Source organism: Sturnus vulgaris, chromosome 2 (genome assembly GCF_052056855.1).
Source record: "Sturnus vulgaris isolate bStuVul1 chromosome 2, bStuVul1.hap1, whole genome shotgun sequence".
Classification (NCBI taxonomy): Eukaryota; Metazoa; Chordata; class Aves; order Passeriformes; family Sturnidae; genus Sturnus; species Sturnus vulgaris.
This window is the reverse complement of record NC_142244.1, coordinates 88,658,470-88,676,986: the sequence shown is the minus strand read 5'-3', so window position 1 is coordinate 88,676,986 and position 18,517 is coordinate 88,658,470. Positions and strand designations below refer to the sequence as shown.

Below are 18,517 nucleotides of genomic sequence, written 5' to 3'. Positions count from 1 at the left end.
GTAAGATGCATTTCTAAATACAAAGTTATCTAAAACTAGCAAGTTACCAATGCTGCATCACATGCTTAATAGTACAGGTGAAAACAACTACAAGACCGTATGTAAGACAGAATGCCAGTTCTTCTAGAGCAACTAGTTTAAACTGTGCCAAAACATAAGCCACTTTGGATGTAATAATTTAATTGTTCAAAATCCCACATCACCAACTCGTTCTTTAAGTAGGTTATGAAATGAAAAATGCAGACATCTGCTGGCTCAGCAAGGCTATTCAAAACATGAAAACAAAGCCCCGGCCTTTTTCTCATTTTGGCCTATCAAAGTACATCAACAGCACAACCTTCTTTTTTTGGTTTTGTTTTCTCTTCCACTGAAAACATTTAACTTACATGACACTGAGACAGTTTGAAATGCAGGAAAGAATGAACTCTGCTCCTTTCTTAGCTCAGAAAATTAAGTGTCCACATGAGCACCAGCTATACAACCCACCACTGCTGCTTAAAGAATAAAAATAAAAATCACAGCCCCAGAAACAGGGCACCCTCCTCTTGCCTTTTCCTCAAACTAGGGTGTATGGGAGGGAAGAATTTACTTCCTTGCTCATTCTCAGCCACACTTGCCCTCTTACCAGCTCAGGCAATCCTGTGGCCACAAGTCCTTTTGGCATGCCGTTTTGGGCAGCAGATGAAAACACACCTGATTTGTTCTGTGGGCCCATAAGTACTGAATGCACTGCAATGGAAGCAGGTACAGCTGGCAGCTGGGGACAGCAAGAGTAACACCACAACGTTTGAAATGTCCAGCAGCTCAACTGAACCAAGTTTTACGTGGAACTACATCTTTGTGATTTTTCATAGATGAAGGAAGCCGGTGAAGCTACCTAATTACAAGAGAGAGCAAGGAAGTAAAATCTGACTAAAAGGGTAATTGCTTTTCATCCAGGCTCCCAAGACAATGATTCCATTATTAATATTAAAGAGCCATGTCTTCTCCTTCAAGTTTGGCTGGGGAAAAAGAGTGGCATAACTATCAGCTCAGCAAAACCTTCTGAAAAAAAAGATAGGGAACTACACCTTTAACCGAAACGGATTCTAGAAAAATAAGACGTCTCCTTTATATAACCCAAATTAAAAAAAAAAAAAAAATAAAAAAAAAAAAAACCAAACAAAATGAACAATATACCAAAAAAGAAGGAAAAAAATCACCAAAGGAAGAAAAAGCACACACCACAACCCCACAACCTAAAATTCCCATTTAAACAAAGATATAGCAAAACTTCAAGTTAAAAAGCGTCTGTCATGGCTAGTATCTGCCAACACAGCTCTCTGGAATAAAGCAGTTCTTCAAGGTTCAGTTTATATGTTTACCTCTCAAGAGAAAAGATGACTAAAAGCATGAAATATGAAACACTAAGTAAAAAACTAGCATTCAGTCTTCCCTGAACAAGTTCTTTTGGGTTTTTTGTTGTTGTTGTTTAAGAAAAGTGCAAGGACAACAGAAACTACCATCACGTTCATGTTTTACAACTTCGATATCCTACACATATCACTGTATAAATTCAAAACATATCACAAAAACACAATTTAAAACAACCTCAGAACCACACTTTACATTGCCTATAATCCTGAAGAGCAAATGATGCCCACCTACATTAGCTATGATTAAAACCAACACTTCACCTTACGACATGTATTTAAAGAAACATATTTCAGGCTATCAGAAGTCTTCAGAGAACTGAAACAATAGATTCTGCAATTCCTGATGGCTTGCAATACTTATGAATACTTATGTATTTTCATACTTTTCATAAACAGTAGTTACACATGAGATTTAGATGCCATCATGAAGACAATGAAAAGAATAAAGATTTCCACAAGAAAAGATGCTTCTTACAATCTCCCTAGTGTAGTGGGGGGTTTTTTTTATGCTTACCACAGATATTTCATGACCCTTATAGACTTTTTACAATGATGCTTTGCTTTAAAAAAAAAAATCCAGCAAGTATATATATGAAACATATAAGTATATTTGAAATGCCTGTGTTAAAAACTATAGGATTGGGGGGAACAGAAATATACATTTACAGAGAACAGGACAACAAGTTTCTGTAATAGCAAATTTATTTTGCATTATTTTACTTCATCTTTCAGTACTAAATCTTCCATCTTCCAGATGAGATTGGAAAAACAGGGATTTCAAGGATTTATCAGCTATTCTCCTTGATGAAGCTGCAGAAAGCTTTGCTTGTGGAAATATTTTGAGAAGCAGATAACTTACAATGACACACTACTGTACAGAATGTTTCCAAACTATGCTCTAGCCTTCACAGAACTTCTCTACACAACATCGATAAGACTTAATACACTAACAGAAAAGGAACCAAACATACTGATTAGTAGACAACACCAGACAGAAAGCAATACACAGCATCAGTAAGAGCACTGTAAGTCTTATTTTAGCAGCAGTGTTCACTCTTGGCTGCAGAATCACAGCCAGCACCTGCAATTTCTAAAGCAATAAGCATGAATGATCAGAGTGGAATGCCTATGCAACAGGTCACATTATTAAAGGGCAGAAGAATAAACACAGCTAAACACTACCTACTGGAAGCTAAGGAAACTATTAAGAGAAAAAGAAGCTGACAAAGCTGGGAGGAGAGGAAAAACACATGAAAAGCTAACACCTTCAAAGGGAAAGATCCATAGTCTAGGCATGGAATAACCTGTAACATAGAGTACATAGCACACTCACTAGGAAGTCTACAGCAGCAATTTGAGGCTCAGATTCAAAGCAGAGTTCTGTAGCTTATAACAGCCTTTCTTAACACACATTAAAAAAATTTCCTAACAAAATTCCAAAGATTGTAGGATAGAACCTTGACATACCTTCTGCCGTTACAACCATATCAAAGAACCAAAGCATAACACTCCTCCCAAAAGGAGCTAGACTATACATCAGAGCACCTGCTCTTCAATTAGGAAAGCTTGAAAACTCAAGATCTCGCATCTTCATTGAAATATTTGCTAGGAAATTTCATTTGAAAATGAGCAATCACCACAAACAGAAAAATTCCAAAGAGGAAACAATTAAAGCGACTTCCCCCTATGGCTTAGGAGCTATTTTGATCCAAGACGCTCTCCACCTTCACAAAGCACCCAACACACCACAAAGTGACCGTGTATTTGAGCATTCTAGATAAATACATTATTCGTTGGCAGATGCACAGCAATCAAGCAGCAAGAGTCACTAAGAGAGCTCCAGAAGGGCATAACAGAGGTGCTAGTATAGTATGAACAGATTCGTAGTGTTCAGGTAGCAATCTGTATTCATAACAGGCCACAGCTTGCATTTTTCATTTTTTTCCTACTCATCACAGCTATCATCTCACTCGGGGTCTTGTTATAGAAACAGGGTATAAGTACAAATAGGGACAAAATTCATCCTCAGTACACATCAATACCCATTGGTATGACTGCTACCATACTCAGCAGAAATAGGGGAGGAGGAAACTCCACTATAGAAGTCAAAGCTTTGGGGCTAAGGAGAGAAAAGCAGAGTAAAGATTACTTATACCTTACATAATTTGTCTCAGTGTGTCGAGCAGAAAATCTCCTTCCTGTCACCACATCAATTCTCAAATATTCGCAGCATAAACATAACCACCTGCATCTTCCCACATGCTCCCTCTGCACTACAAGTTGTGCCCATGAGCTGCCACATACTTTGGGAGCTGCAGCCAAAAGGGATATAAGGATTGTACCTGTAACATAATTGTTGCAGGAAAAAAAGAGAGGAAAAGGAGGGAATAAATAGCACAGCACTATATGGCACAGAACTGAAGATGCAACAAGCAAATCCAGCTGGAAGCCTTTGATTACATAGTGCCATTCCTCTCTCACTTTACCAGAAATAGAGGGGATTTTGGAAGTTCAGATTCAAACCATAGACACAAACATGCAGTGCACTCTCTCTCTCAGGGGAACTTGATATTCACAGGGATGTCAGCTAGAACCAAGACCACCAGAAAAATGAAAGTTACCTCTGCAAGTAACACCTGTTCCAAAACATCAGTGGCCTTCCAGGTCCATCCTCACTTCCATCCCTCAAATCCCCTGCTATAAAACACAGCCACTGTAACCATCCTGTCCTTTTTTCTCAAACACATTCCTGTTCATATTCTTCCACATCATCCCTCTCCTTGCCATACAACTGTGTAGCTCTAGGACTGTACTGTCACTGCTGGGACCAATTCCTAAGCTCGGTACCGCATTTACAAGACCCTGGGACTAAAACCTGTCAAGGCTTACTTTAGCTGAACTTCTGACCTGCCTGCAACTGTTCCTTGATTTAGCTGTGACAGCAATTTCTCTAATTAATCAGGTGCCTATGCCTAATTGGTTCTATTTTTATTTACTGGGCATGCTGCAACCACAGTTTTATATAGAATCAGTGACAAACAGTCACTGCACAGAATGAGATATTCACAAGTCCACAACAATAATGTAGTGTAGAGAAATACAGGCCTGGTATGGGAGCAGTGGCCTTGAGAAGGGAAGAGACAAGACACAGCAGGGCACAGGCATATGGGATAAACAGAGATGGCTTCTACGGACTTGGTCCTAAAGACACAGGACACGCCAGAACTTGAGACTGGCTGGCTGAAGGAAATGCAGACCTAAAGAAAATTGATTTTAGGGGTAACAAACAAGAAAGAAATAGTATTTTATACAGTGTCTTCCTCTTATTTGGATGTACTGTGGAGCTAACCAATGGAGGCAGCCAACCACAAAGCTTCATGGAATAATCAGTGAAAAGCAAAGTCACATTAACAAGCATATAAAAACGATCTCAAATGGATCCCAGAATGAGGAAGATGAAACCACAACCATGAGCAATTACACGCAGCCAGTGAAGGACACCTGATGCTGACAGCTCTCTGCAGCAGCTCACCACCACCACCAGGATGAAACCACTGACCTTAGGACTTGGCAACAGGGAGCTCAACTACTGTAACCGCACTATTGTCCTTTCTTTTTTGCAATATTAAGATCTGATGTAATAATAATTAGGCTCTCGAGATTTCAACTATTCTAACAAGAAATTCTTGACCGTTCCTTTAAAGTATGCTTCCATTTTTAAAGACAAACGATATTTTGTGTGTAGCACACCACAGACGCCTGTTCTCAATAATTTACACAGAGAGAATAAAGTATCCAGCAGGCACCAAGACTCAAAGTGCTCCTTGCACACCAGCCACTACCTGTGAAACAACCCCAAGAAGCAGTTTCAGTACCCAAAGGCTTTTCCACACATCTGGCATCTACCACACTGCATACAAAGATAGGCACTAGGTCTTCGTTCCTTTAGAGCACAAATATCCAACACTTCCCTCTTCTTTCTTAAGTCACACTCAACTCACCTCCTCATCAGAACTGCTCCCAAGATATTCCCATGAAATATAGCCCGTGAAACAATAATAATCATTAATGACACTAAAAAGCAATATACATGGCATGGCAAAAGGCATCAGGAAAAACAGCCAGATGAGGAAAATACCTCACTGAGAAAATACTCATTACCTAGAAAGGACTGGCGAAACTGAAACAGTTTATACCCTAACCTGATAGAGTAAACAGCCTTAAGTAAGCATCAATACATGCCTAAGTAATAAATTCTCAGAGATTAAATAGTATTTTGTGACACAGCTGTCATGGGGAGAAATTCCAGAGGAGAAACACGTAATGGCTCAAGGAAAAAATGCTGTAGTTACTAGTTCATACACGTTTCAAGACATCAGTTTTCATTTAACTACCTGTCATTATTAAAAACTAAAAACACTCTTTAAACTGATTGTTTCTTTGAATTATTATTTTATAGCGACAAGTAAAAATACATTCTCTCCTGCTAGTGTATATATATACACAATGTCATTTGGTCAGCATTCCATATGGTTAATACAGCTGCCTTTATAGGAAACTCTTCCACACAAAAAAGTTCACAGATAGGGCACTGGCCAAGACTCTATGGCAGAGTATAACGACAGAGGCGAATCTCTTATCCTCCAACCACTAAAACACCCACCATCTGCATTTACCAAGCAAGCACACGAAACATGCAGTTATCAGTGTCACAGCACGATCTATAGCACGAACGCACAGCAAGAGATAAAAAATAATTAAGAAACCCACATTTGAATCACTTCAATCGCAATAAGCAGTTATTTTTCAGCTGGAAATCGAGCCGCCTGCCCCTTCACGGACAAACACACGCACGGCCGGGCCGAGCCGAGCCGGGCCGGGCCTTGCGCGCCCCGCCTGCGTTGAGGCCGCGAGCCCCGGCCGGCCCGGCGCCTGACTCAGCGCCGTGTGGGCCGTGTCACGCCGCCGCGGGCAGCCCGACATGAGGGTCCCTGCGGCGGGACGGGGGAGTGGGAGGGGGTTTCCCCGTATCCCTCACCTCTCCTCGCCGCGGTTCTTCTGCTTCTTGCCCATGGCGGCGGCACCGGCGCGCACGACCCTTCAGCGCTGACCGCGCGCCGCCCCGCGCATATGGCACCGCCGCGCGCCGCGCACGCGCCCGCCCCGCCCCCGGCCCCGGCCCCGCCCCGCGGGCCTCCGCGCGCGAGCGCCTCCTGCCGGCCGGAGGGGGAACGGGCCCGGCGCCGGCAGCTCTCGGGTGCTCCGAGACCGACCGGCCGTCCGGAATCTTGCAGCTTTCCTTCTGGTCCTCAGGCAGCCCCGGGAAATATCTAAATGATGCCCCAGTCTGTAATTTCCCTCCAGCCCTCCTGCCTTCCCCAGGGGCCTCAGGACTTCCTATCAGGATTGTGGCCCGTTTGGCCGTGAAACCTGACTGATAGCCAAAATAAACACGTCTGAAAAGGTTTCCCTGGAGGCAAATAGGACAGCTAAGCCAAAGTGGGGGAATGGAGAGGCTAAGGGGGAAGTTTTTACGGAGCACGGCAGCAGTACAGTGACCAGGAAGTAATTTTGGTGTGGCACACGCCCAGGACACCTTCCCCAGCACTCCACCGGGCTCCGCTGGTCCGTCACCCCCAGCACCTCCCCGCCTACCACCTTCAGAGAGAGAGCGTGGAAGCGAGGCAGCAAGCACCATGTATCGGGGCGGAGGGGCTCTCAGGTGCGACCTCACCTTCTTGTGGCCACCTTCCTCCGGAGCAAAGCAAGATGGAGCAGAAAGAACAACGCTCACAGGAAGCACAGACATCATTTTATGTATTTATTTAATAGGCTTTGAGAGTTGCACGTGTTGTTGTTGTCATCACCCTGCCGCCGTAACTCCTTTGGTCGACAGAGCAAGGCTCGCTGTTCTCTGCACCTTTCAGCCTCAGGATCATCACCTCCATGCTGCTTCGCTCCCTAGCACCCTGACTTCTTACCTCCCTCTGCCTTTATACAGCTGTAGCTCCTTATCAGTGTCTCCCACCCAGGCTCCCCCAGCCGACTGCAGATAAGGCCGAGTTTATCTTCCCACCGCGCCTTCCCCGTCAGCACATTTCGGTACCGGGGAGCCAGATTTCCAAGAAAGAAGAAAGCAGAACACGTGTGTTGGGTTTTGTTACTGTTGTTCTTGGGGTGTTTTTTCTCTTTTTTTCTGTTGTTCGCTTTAAAAAAAAACAAAAACCACGCTTTAATATCCTAGTGCTTATATCAGCGGATCTTCCACCGCACTCTCCGGAAGAAGCGAAGAGACGGCGAACTGCAGCTGCTGCAGCACAGCCCGGTTCTCGGCGAGCCCGCCGGAGATGTAAGGCTCCGCAGTGTGACTTACCTCACGCCATCGCTCCGGGGCTCGGCCCCGCCGGTCCCGACCGCCACATCCCCACCGGGGTCGGCCTCGGCCTCACGCCCAACCCCAAGCAGGAATCCCCCAGAGAGCCGAGGCAGCAGCGGGCGCTACCACCATCTCCTCCGCAGCCGCCAGAGCCACCCACGCGACGGGAAAGTGAGTGGGAAACAGGGGGCGTGCCTTGTCCCGCCCCTCACAAGCATAGCGGTAGAGGGAATCGCAGCGCCCCGGCAGGCGGGTGCTGTGGAAGGCGGGGACGCCTCAGGGCGGAGCTGCGGCGGCGCGGAGGATGGGGCGGCCACCTCGAGCGAGGGGTGCTCCTCCCGCGGGGCGGGCGGGCTCCAAGCCGGCGGCTCCCGCCCTCATGTGAGTCCTACGCACGCACGCACCCGGCACGGGGCGCGCGCCCGCGGGCCCGCATACAGTCAGCGCGTCGCGGGTAGTTCCGCGGGTGCGCGCGCAGCCTCCCGCAGGGGCGCGCGCCCGTTTTCCCGGCCAATCAGCGCGCCGGGGAGAGTTTCACGCGCCCATGTTCCGCCCTGCGCTGACTCTCGCGATAGCGGCGGAGGGGCGCGGCCGGTGTGCGAGGAAGCGGAGGGTGAGCGGCGGGTCCTGGGACCGGGACCGGGTTGCGATTGCGGCCGCGAGCGGCGACATCACCAGCACCGCGCCCGGGGCAGGGCGGGCGGGGCGGGGCGGCGCGGCGCCCCTGGAAAGCTCTCCCGGAGGCGGGTGGGTGGATTGTCTGTGGCGTTGTGTGTAGTGACTCCGCGGAGAGAGGTACGCGGCGCCTGCGCAGTGCCCCCGCCGTGTGCCGCCCCCCTGGACCGGGACCCCGGCGCCTCTTCCCGGCCGAGCGGTGGAACCGCGTTCCCGCCGGTGGTGCCGAGGCTCCTGGCTGCGTAGGAAAAGGCCTCTTGGCACGCGGGGTTCTGCGACTTGGGAGCCAGGAGACCGCTGGGCTCCTCGGATTGCTGTGGGGAGTGGCGGGGGTTGGTCCTGTTTTCCTTCCTGCTTGCTTGGAGGACGAGCCTCCCTTTGCTTTGCTCCCTTTGCTGAGCAGGGTCTCTCCGTCGCCTGGAGACCTGCTGGCCTCTGGTCTTCACCGGCAAGGTTCATATTCCCTCTGGAAATGCAAGAAAGGGGGAGGGCGAACAGACTTGTTGGTCAGCAGCTTTGGGAAGAGGGAGGCAGAGCGAGTGTGACACGTGTGGCAGCGGGCCGGGCGCTGCTGCCCTGATCTGGGTACTTTTCCCGTCGTTACTTAGAATGTTTCTCTTGCCTATGTGTGCAAGGTGTTCACAGAGCCAGTGAGTGACGCTGGCAGTTTGCCTGCTTTGAAATACAGCCAAGAGTACCCTGGGACCCAAATTCAGCACTGTCAGATCCGTGGTCAGCAGGTTGAGAGTATGAGTAGGGTGGTTGTGCACTGTCAATGTTTCAAAACTTGTCAGTCACTACACTGATGATTTTCTGCAGTGTAAGTTTATTGGGGAGAACAGTCGATTGTGTTGTCACAACTCTTCATGCACTCTGGTTTTGTGTCTTTTGATGTGTTTGGGCAGAGAGGACTTTACAAAAAATTATTTTCACTGTGTTTCTTCAGACAGCAATTAAGTAGTGGCTTTTAAATCCTCTTGCTGGCTGCCATAGGGTGCTGTTTGCAATAGCAATTTTCTGGAACTAATTAAAGCAGTGTATTGGCCTAGAGCATTTGCTGTTGAGCACCTTGTCTTTCTTGTAGCTGAGGACAGGAGTGTTAACTCAGATTTAAATATGTTAATGTGCCTGAGGAGCTTAAAGTAATTGCATATAAACTACTGGCACAAACTTACATTCTGAGCATTGCTTAGACTTGTTCTGTAGCATCTTATACCTCCTCCCAGCAGCTTGGAGCTTTCCAACTGAATCTTCTTTTTTCAGAATATTTGTTAAAGTAGGTACATCTGGCTCAGGATGAGCATCCTTTTGGAACTGGTGAATTTTTCTTCTTTATATTAACAAGCAGTTTTAGGTTCTTGTGCACTTTCAGAAGGTGCCTTTGTGGCTGAAATGATAGGACTTGACTTGTACATTTGCCATCTGTGTTCATCATGAAAGTATTCTCCAAAGTGGGTTGCAGTAGAGAAAAGAACTATCTGCTAACTATTCCTGTCTTCAAATAGCAGAGCACTTTGTTTTTCTATGGTGTGAACTGCAAGCAAAGAGAGATCAAAGTTTTAATTAAGAGTTTGTGTAAACGTTAATTCCTTGTATCACTGTTTCCACAGCTCTGAAGAGACCACTTTCCAGCTAAAGATGGCTGCTGATACGCCTGTTGATATCCTTCAAAAAGTTTTAGAGAATGAAATACTTCAGTCAGCCAAGGTTGTGGAAGAACATCTGGATGCTGAAATACAGAAGCTGGACCAAATGGATGAAGATGAATTGGAACACCTTAAACAGAGGAGGCTTGAGGCCCTGAGAAAGAGCCAGCAGCAGAAACAAGTAATTTCTGTAGTGTAGACTCTTGATGTGTAGAGGGTAACAGACTTTTTTGAAACCCTTGGGAAATTGTATAAGTGAACTAAGTGTTCGGGATTATTTGGTTGGTTTTGTGGATATTTCCCTCTTTCTCTCTTTTCTGTGCTTATTAATTTTAAATTATGCAGGAAAGTAAGTGTCTGTCCATGTGTGCATGCTTTGTGTTTTTTAACAGGAGGAAAGAAGAACTTCTGTGATTGTTACAAGAGGATAGGATAACAAGTCTCATATAGAGATTTGAATGTGTGCATGTTCACTGAACGTTGCTGTCTGGAAGCATAAGTCCTGTAGGCAACCTAACCCTACGGCTTTAGACTCCTCCTGAAGTGTCTTTCTTCTGAAGCTTCTGGATTGTTACTTACAGCATGTGATATGTGCTCTCCTGTTAAGATATTTTGTAGAAGGGTAAAACAGGAATTTTCCTTGTTCCTAGGCTGGAATAATTTGTCACACTCATTCTAAGCCAATGAAATGTTGTCTTGGTATGACTGCTCATTTCCTCTTACAGGAAGGAATCTCCCTTGGGATCTGGCACCTCATGTCAAATGAGGTGGTCTTTATATGCTCCCTCAGAGCTCTTTTTGAACAATAGTTTACACCATAATTTTGGTAACATGGTGGGAGACCTGATTTACAAGTAGAGAAGCTGTAGGTTTCTCAGCTAATTCCATCTGAGCTAACCTGAACAAGAAATTGATTGTGCTGGGGAAGAAGTCACTTGGCTGAAAGGAGATGTCTGGTTGTGATGGAGTCCTTAAAAGCAGATGCCAGACTTTGAAATGGGAATGCAGTGATTGTCATGGCATGGCTGGGATGCTGGAGGACAGGCAGTGCCAGCAGCTTTGGTTCTGTAAACATGGAAGTAGAGAAAGTGGCACACTATTCACTTGTCTTCAGAAGTTCAGTGTATATTTGATTCTAGTGTTTTCTTTTTTCAGAAGTCGTAACGCTTAGATGTCCTTGGATGTGAACATGTGATAGATTTCATGCAAAAACTTTCTCATGTCATTTGGTCTTAAGTCACTGTTCTCACACACTTTCAAATGCAAATGTGAAGTAGGATACTGCTCAGTAAAAGAAGTATGCTGTCGCACTATTCCAGAATAAATCTGTGGAGAGGAGAATTAATGCATAATCACTGTTGAGGGATCAGTGAGTTGTTGATTTGCATCATGATGACTTCTTCACATGCTCATATTTCCATGAATTTTTAATGTATACAGTATTCAGGAGATTCTTTGTTCTATCCTGATTTAGCTTACAGGATATCTTTGGTTTGCTTGGAAACCTTTTTTGTCTTTCACCTTTGTAAGACAAAAGTGCAAGATCAGGAGCAGTGATTTATCTAAATTTCTTCCCCCATTGGAAAATGAAGATTCTTGTCAAATTTTGTCATACTGCACTGCTTCTAATCATTTAGATTAGTCTTTAGATTTACTTGTTTAAATACACTGCAATTAACTTTTAGTAATGTAGTGGGTTTTTTCCCTAAATATGTGTGTCAAAAAACGTGGAAGATTAGCACTTTGGAAACTGTATTTGCACACTTAATCAGACAATTTTTGAAGCTACCTCTAAATTTTAGCTTGTGACATCCTATTTCTCTATCAGTGTTATGACTAATAGTGCTAATGTGTTTTCTGAATTATTTTCTGTGAGCCTGATTCATGTTAAGATCCCTTTAGTGTATATTTGATAGGAAAGCATCATATATTGCAGATGAGATAGTAGGCTTTTTTCTCGCTGATTTTTTTCATAGAGTAAAAAATTAAAAGAAATTTATTTAATTTGTGCAATTACTTGACCACATTTAAGGTGAGTTGTTTGAGTATACAAAAAAAAATTCAAATGCCAAGAGTTTTTGTTGTATTCTTTCAACTAGTCTTGTCTTACTGAGAGGCTGCATTGCAGAATTTTCTGTAGCTCTGTACAAGATTTGTACTTCCAAATAAGGGAAGTGGCCTTAGTTTTATTTTGAAAATAAAAGATAAAGGGTAGGAAGTAATTTGTTTCTCCACTACTCTCTGAAATGGATTTTCACTGCAGGCCCCCTCTTCCATTTTCTAAAAGCTGCAGAGTTTGCATAACAGATAATACTAACAACCTCCATACTAATTACTTGCTTTTATGTTTTCCAAAAGGAGTGGCTTTCAAAAGGACATGGAGAATATAGAGAAATCCCAAGCGAGAGAGACTTTTTCCAAGAAGTCAAAGAAAGTAAAAATGTGGTTTGCCATTTCTATAGAGATACAACATTCAGGTATAGTAAATAAGCTGTGCTGAAGAAACCTTTTGTTTTAAGATGTCTTCAAAAACAGATACGTTTTTTTGTTCTTTCAAATCCCACTCATGAATAGGCATTTTTAGATGTATTCGCATTGCTTCACTATAAATCTGTTACTTTTATGACACTTGATTTTTTCAAATTTAATTTTTCCACTACAGTTAATCTGAACAGGATTTGACAGCAATTAATATTCTGCTGCATAGTTGATTAGAACATAGATGTATAACCTCTTTGACAATATTTGAGAGACTGCTGTGTTTCATTATTGATTTAGTTTGAGGCAGCCAGGTCTGTAAATGTAGACTATACAAGAGCAGCATTTAAAAAAGATTTGGTTATTCCACATAGAGATATTCCAGGTGGTTCTGGCAAACAGAAAAAAAAAAGGTAATCAAAATTTTGTCTAGGCATCTTGGAATTTAACCTTTTACTTTGACAGGATCAGTTGTAGCTGCTTTCCCTTTGTGCCTGTGCCTTTGTGATTCTATCACTTTTTTTAGAGTGTGAGACATCTAAATCTGAGAATATGTGCTGACTCAGAATAAGAACCCAAACTAAGATGTCCCACTTCCTTGGAAGAATTTCAGAAGTTCTGGATTGTAGGTTATTCCTCACTGGGTCTCTCTCAATGTGTTCTGTTAAAATGCAGCTGCGAAGTAAAGTAGTTTATTGAAGGAGGAGCCTGTTGTCCTGGTTTTGGTTCTTTGGGTTTTATTTTTTCCCCCAAAGGTGTTATGTTCTCCCTAGCTTATAGAATATAAACAGAAACAGCTTCCATGTGAGAAATTGAAAGAGGCCAAGGCTGGATTTAGTGGTGAGATATCTGTGTCCTATATTTCCTAAGTGTTTAAAGCAGTTCTGTTTGGCTCGTTTTTACTCAAGAGACGGTGAAAGGCTCTCACTGCAAATAAAGGAGCTTAGGACAGGTTTGGATTCCTGTTTCTTGAATCAGCAAAGTCTGTAGGCTCAGACAGGAGAAGGAACTTTTGAGAAAGTGCTTTGTAAAGTGTGTCGTGCTGGCAAACAGGCTGAAGCTTGTGTGTTGGGTTTACCAACTACCGTATCAAGTTGCTTTCATCTTTGCCAGTCCAGCTTTTTGATCTGTTCAGCTCTCCTCTCAAGTTTAAGGACAGTCACGTCACAGAGTTCATGCTGCTAAGCCAAACTGCTTAGAGAAGACTGTCCAGAAAGCTGGGATTGCAGGTGACGAGCCCACAAATCTCTGTGATCTGACAAGTTTTTGAGCAGTTCACTGTCCCATAGCTGAGAAACAATAATTGTATGCTGACTCCTATTCCATGGCAACAGAAAAGCGAAGTATTTTTACCTTTAGGACTGCTGTGCAAAGCAGCCTGTGTAAATCACTTTTTCACTTACACTGAATTATTGCATCTCAGCTGTGAAGGTAGTGACTGCAAAAATCCAATGCACTAACACATTGAGAGTCCTTCTCTGAAGAAATCTTCTATAGAGAAATTTTCCCAGTTGACAGGCAGTGAAGCCAGAGCTGGAGCAATAGAAAGAAATGTCATCAGTAAGTGCAGGCCTCAAGAAATGAGAGCGAGGTTTCTGGGTGTATGGAAAGTAATTAGGAAGAAATTAGAGACCGGGATGGTATAATTGTACAGTAGAGGTGCTCCAGGCTGTTCCACTATTAGTCATTAAATCCAGCTACCGCTGAAATACAGTTTCTCTTGAAACTAAATTCTCAAGTACAAAAGTTGTGTTTAAGTATTAATATGACAGAATTAGCTATTTACTGCTCCTTTTAAACTTTCTCTCAAACACATATTCTTCAGCTTATTCATTCTAACACTTTATATATTTTGGGTTAATTTTTCCACAGGTGCCAAATAATGGACAAACATTTGACTGTATTGGCAAAAAAGCACATTGAGACAAAATTCTTGAAATTAAATGCTGAAAAATCTCCTTTCTTGTGCGAGAGACTGCGCATCAAAGTAATTCCCACTCTAGCACTAATAAAAGATGGAAAAACACAAGACTACGTCGTGGGCTTTACTGACCTCGGTAACACTGATGACTTCACTACAGAAACCTTAGAATGGAGATTAGGCTGTGCAGATGTAATTAATTACAGGTAATTAAGCATTTCATGATTCTTTTATTTTCAGATAAAGTACAAAGAGAATGAGCTTGCAGACAGGAGAATCTGAAAGGTTGTAACTTCAGTGTGTTGTACGCTAGAAAGGACATGTAAGAGTTTAATCTAGTTACTTAATCTGTGTGCTTCATCAAAGGAAAGAAGAGAATCTCTTTGGCAAAGTATTGAGACGTTGTAATGAGTGTTGAGTTGTCCTTTCTGTAGAGTAATAAAAATAAACCCTGTTCTTGTCATGAGGTGTATGGAGTAGCAGTGATACTCTGATATGGCTTCAGAGTTGTGCATCTAATGTAATCCTATAGCAAGTATAGATGCTTCATGTCACAGTTGCAATGCAATGAAGTCTAAGCATTTTTAATCTGCTTCAGAGAAAACTCTGTTAAGTCATCCTTAAACTGCATCTAAGTCAGTATTGCATACATGAATATATTTTTTCTTCAACAAACAGTACTAAAAATGGAAAATAATTTGAGTAAGTATAAATAAATTGAGTAACAGTACAATATAATCATCATAAGTATCTTGCTAAAGACTACAGAACAAAAGGCAGTCGAACATATCTGTCACCACAGTAGCCTAACTCTACAGGAGAATTACTTACCAAAATTCTGCTTTCTGATGTGGCTCAAGTGTCATCTCTCTTTTTAGGTTAATTTTGCTCTAGTGTTTTAAATATCTTTAATGCTTTTTTAATTTTAAATTTCATTAACTGAATTTATTTAAATGTCTGATGAGGTAAAATTTTGGCAAGAAGTATTGTCTCTTAAAGCCAAAGAAGCTATTACTCAGTTTGGCTTAGTAGCTATTGAACTTTGGGTGAGATGACTGAAATGTATAATTTTAAAACAACTGGTATTTCCCAGTTCTGTAAAAAGCAAATATGCAAAGACAGCTTGGGTGCGTATTCTAGATAGCAAAAGCGTTTTATGGAAAAATCCTTCACTGGAGTAGTATCAGGCACCATTGAATTTGCTAAACATTGATACGTTGGCTTATGGCATAATTTTACTTTTACTTGACTCTACTAGTACTGTGAATTTGTTCTTAGCTCCTCGTGGAGTGGGGCAGTTTTGTTCTTTGTTCATTTTGGCAGACCCTGGCTTTGCAATGCGAGCCACATTTCCACATTGCTCTGAAAGTAATATCCCACTCTCTGGAGTTCCTGAAAAGGGCATAGGCCTCCTCAGAGCTTAGAATAGTTCTTGTCCTTCAACCTGTGAGATAGCAGATTGTAAAAGATATACTTTATTTAGGGGAAAAACTGTTCAGGTCAGATTATTTGCCCAAAATCAGATTCAAGTGATATGTTAATGTATGTAATTAAATCACGATCAGTGAACTGTATATTTAAGATTAATATCAGCAAAATAGTGTTAACATTTTGTAAAATTTCTAAACACCCCTTTATAGCTAATTCCAGGAGGTTGTAATTGTTTTAATTGCTCACTCACTCACTGACACTGGGATGCAAACCCCTCACAGGTCATGTGAGCAAAAGCATGGCACACCCTTTTGTGAGCAGCCAGAGGGGATTTCCTTCCTTGTGCAACCCTGCTGGAAGAGAAGCAGGTGCTCCAGCTTTATGTGAAAACCTGCTGTTCCCAGCAGGGAACACAGGTCCATTTCCATGGATGCACATGCTGGTGAGAGAGCCCCTGCAGGATCATGGAGGCACTCTGAGGTGCAAGTTCCCCCACAGTCCTGTAGAAGATGCGCAATCCTGTGGGGAAACTGCTCTGCCTGGCCTAGGCAGAGATAGCACAAGGTGACTTCTGGCAAACCCCAGTTCTGACTCCCAAGTCCTTGTTAGCAACATTTTAGCTTCTTTTGTGGTGGCTCCTCATCTGTTTTAAAAAGCCTGTATGTAATTCCCTGGTTACAGTTTAATCTGACAGATGGTTGTCTTTAGCTTGATCAGTTTGCAGGAAAAGCCTTTTCAGACAGTTTTTTTCTACAGTTCCACTCACAGGTGCTGTTTACTTTCACACTCCTGTCTTAACTCCAGTTATCCAGGCCATTTTGACCAGGATGTGCTGTGCTAGCAACACCACAGTGCTGCTTAGGGTTGCTGTAGCAAGTAGGCATTGCGCTCTCTTGGAATGTGTTTTTCTGGAGAAACACATTCTAATTAGGTCATTAGAGATGATGCTTACTGTCTGTATGAATATGGCTTTAATCAACTTGTCTGACCCTTTTTCTGTAGTGGAAACTTGATGGAGCCACCTTTTCAAAGTCAAAAGAAGTATGGAACAAGCTTTACGAAGCTGGACAAGAAGACCATCAGAGGAAAGATATATGATTCAGATTCTGATGATGACTAGAAGAGCCACTAAATATATTTGTAAATCATCTTTTGTTTATGCGTAGTACATTTCTAAGAATGTTTTTTATAAAGCTTACTGCTTTTCATTACATCTGCACATAATTCTCATTTTTCTATACAGTTTTATACAACTGAGTCACAACAGAAAAAAGCTTAAGTATTTTTTTTCCTCTTCTGGAAGTCATTTGTAATTTGAAAATCTTAGTCCTTCTAACTAAACAACATGACAAATGATGAACTTAAGCCCTCTGTCTTAAGTATAAGTTTATGAAATGTTTTGAAGTAACTTAGAAACAGCTGTATGAAGTCAGACCAAAGGTCCCTCTGGCCCAGGATCCGGTCTCAGTGGCTAAAAGGAGATGCACAAGGAAGAATGAAAACAGGGTCCAGATAGCAATGCTTCCCCACAATCTACTTTAAGCAATCTGTGACTTAAGGAACACCGTATCTGAGAGCATTTGCTGCTTAAAATAATGAAAGAAACATTTATTTAAATCCTCATAGTATCCAGGCACCTACATCATGTGGCAAGGAGGCTACAGGTTAACTGTGCTGTGTGAGGAACTACTTCCTATTGTTTTCATTGAATCTGACAAGGGTTTTTTTTTTTCTGTTTTTCTTTCCTAAAGGAGGTAACAGGCACTTTAAAAAAAAAAAGTTTTTTTTTCTATCAGTTCCTCTTCCAGTTGTCTTTTTAAATTTATTGCTTACATTATCCTTACGCACCACAAAATTATTAGTAAAGAAATTGTGCATATTAACAAATAATTGCTTATCTTATGGTACCATATCATGCCATTGAATAAATTAACTGCATTGCACTATAAGTTGTAAAAGCAGTCATAACTTCTGTGAATTCTGAAATAAGAGAAATGCCCTTTTACCATCTACGAATGCTGCATGTCAGAGCTGATACAGCAGGTAATAGCACATAGCAACAAGCATATTGAAAACAGCCTTGTTCACGGGTTTGTATCATTCTGTGGTTGTGAACGTGTGGATTTTATAGCAGATGCTTTGTACAAGAGAGTAGAGTAGAGAAAAGTATTTGGGAGAAACCTTGATTGTTAAGTTTAGATATAGTGCTGCATACTGTGTACTGTTCTTCAGTTATGGACAGAATTTTTAAAAGAGATCTTCCTTAGACACAATATAAAATTCCTGGCTAGGTGAACAGTTGATGAGTTTTCTTTTCATTTTCAAAAAAATTGTTTGCTTTGTGCTGAAGGACCCTTCTGAGGTGGTACTTGAAATCCTGTTGGTCCAAAAAGCAGTGAAATGGGTCTAGCCAGTCTTGCTGCCTTGTAGTAGAGAACACTTGTGATTGGGCCAGCCCAGCAATATATCTCTTTAAGTTTAAAAAATTATATTTTATTTCTGTTCATGTACATTGAAATAAAATTATTTTCATTCTAATGTTGACTACTGCATCCTTTCAAAGAAGGAGATCTAG

The 18,517-nt window shown here is 42.4% G+C and overlaps 2 protein-coding genes across 7 annotated transcripts in view; one reads left to right on the top strand and one right to left on the bottom strand.

Moving 5' to 3' along the window:
- EIF5B (eukaryotic translation initiation factor 5B) overlaps positions 1–8,000 on the bottom strand; it is a 35,647-nt gene extending 27,647 nt beyond the window's left edge. The window contains exons 1-2 of one of the 3 annotated variants that reach the window (XM_088160024.1): positions 7,789–8,000; positions 7,150–7,621 (exon numbers count right to left, since the gene is read on the bottom strand). Coding sequence is in view for 1 of the 3 variants with exons in the window: in XM_014892917.2 (XP_014748403.1) it covers positions 6,454–6,488 (35 nt within the window). In the remaining 2 variants the exon portion in view is untranslated. Of the gene's footprint in view, positions 1–6,453; positions 6,611–7,149; positions 7,622–7,788 lie in introns of those variants that run through there. The other 2 variants (XM_088160025.1, XM_014892917.2) reach the window with 2 other exon arrangements.
- Positions 8,001–8,020: 20 nt separating this feature from the next.
- TXNDC9 (thioredoxin domain containing 9) lies at positions 8,021–18,480 on the top strand. Of its 4 annotated transcripts, none has more exons than XM_088160027.1 (5): positions 8,021–8,172; positions 10,077–10,293; positions 12,471–12,589; positions 14,463–14,717; positions 16,945–18,480. In XM_088160027.1, exons 1-5 carry the CDS (start codon positions 8,096–8,098, stop codon positions 17,060–17,062), a joined length of 786 nt encoding a protein of 261 aa, XP_088016153.1. In that variant the 5' UTR covers positions 8,021–8,095; the 3' UTR covers positions 17,063–18,480. The 4 variants fall into 4 exon arrangements, with proteins under 4 accessions (XP_088016153.1, XP_088016152.1, XP_088016155.1 ...); XM_088160026.1 differs by lacking the exon at positions 8,021–8,172 and adding an exon at positions 8,390–8,538; XM_088160029.1 differs by lacking the exon at positions 8,021–8,172 and adding an exon at positions 8,563–8,586.
- Positions 18,481–18,517: the final 37 nt, after the last annotated feature.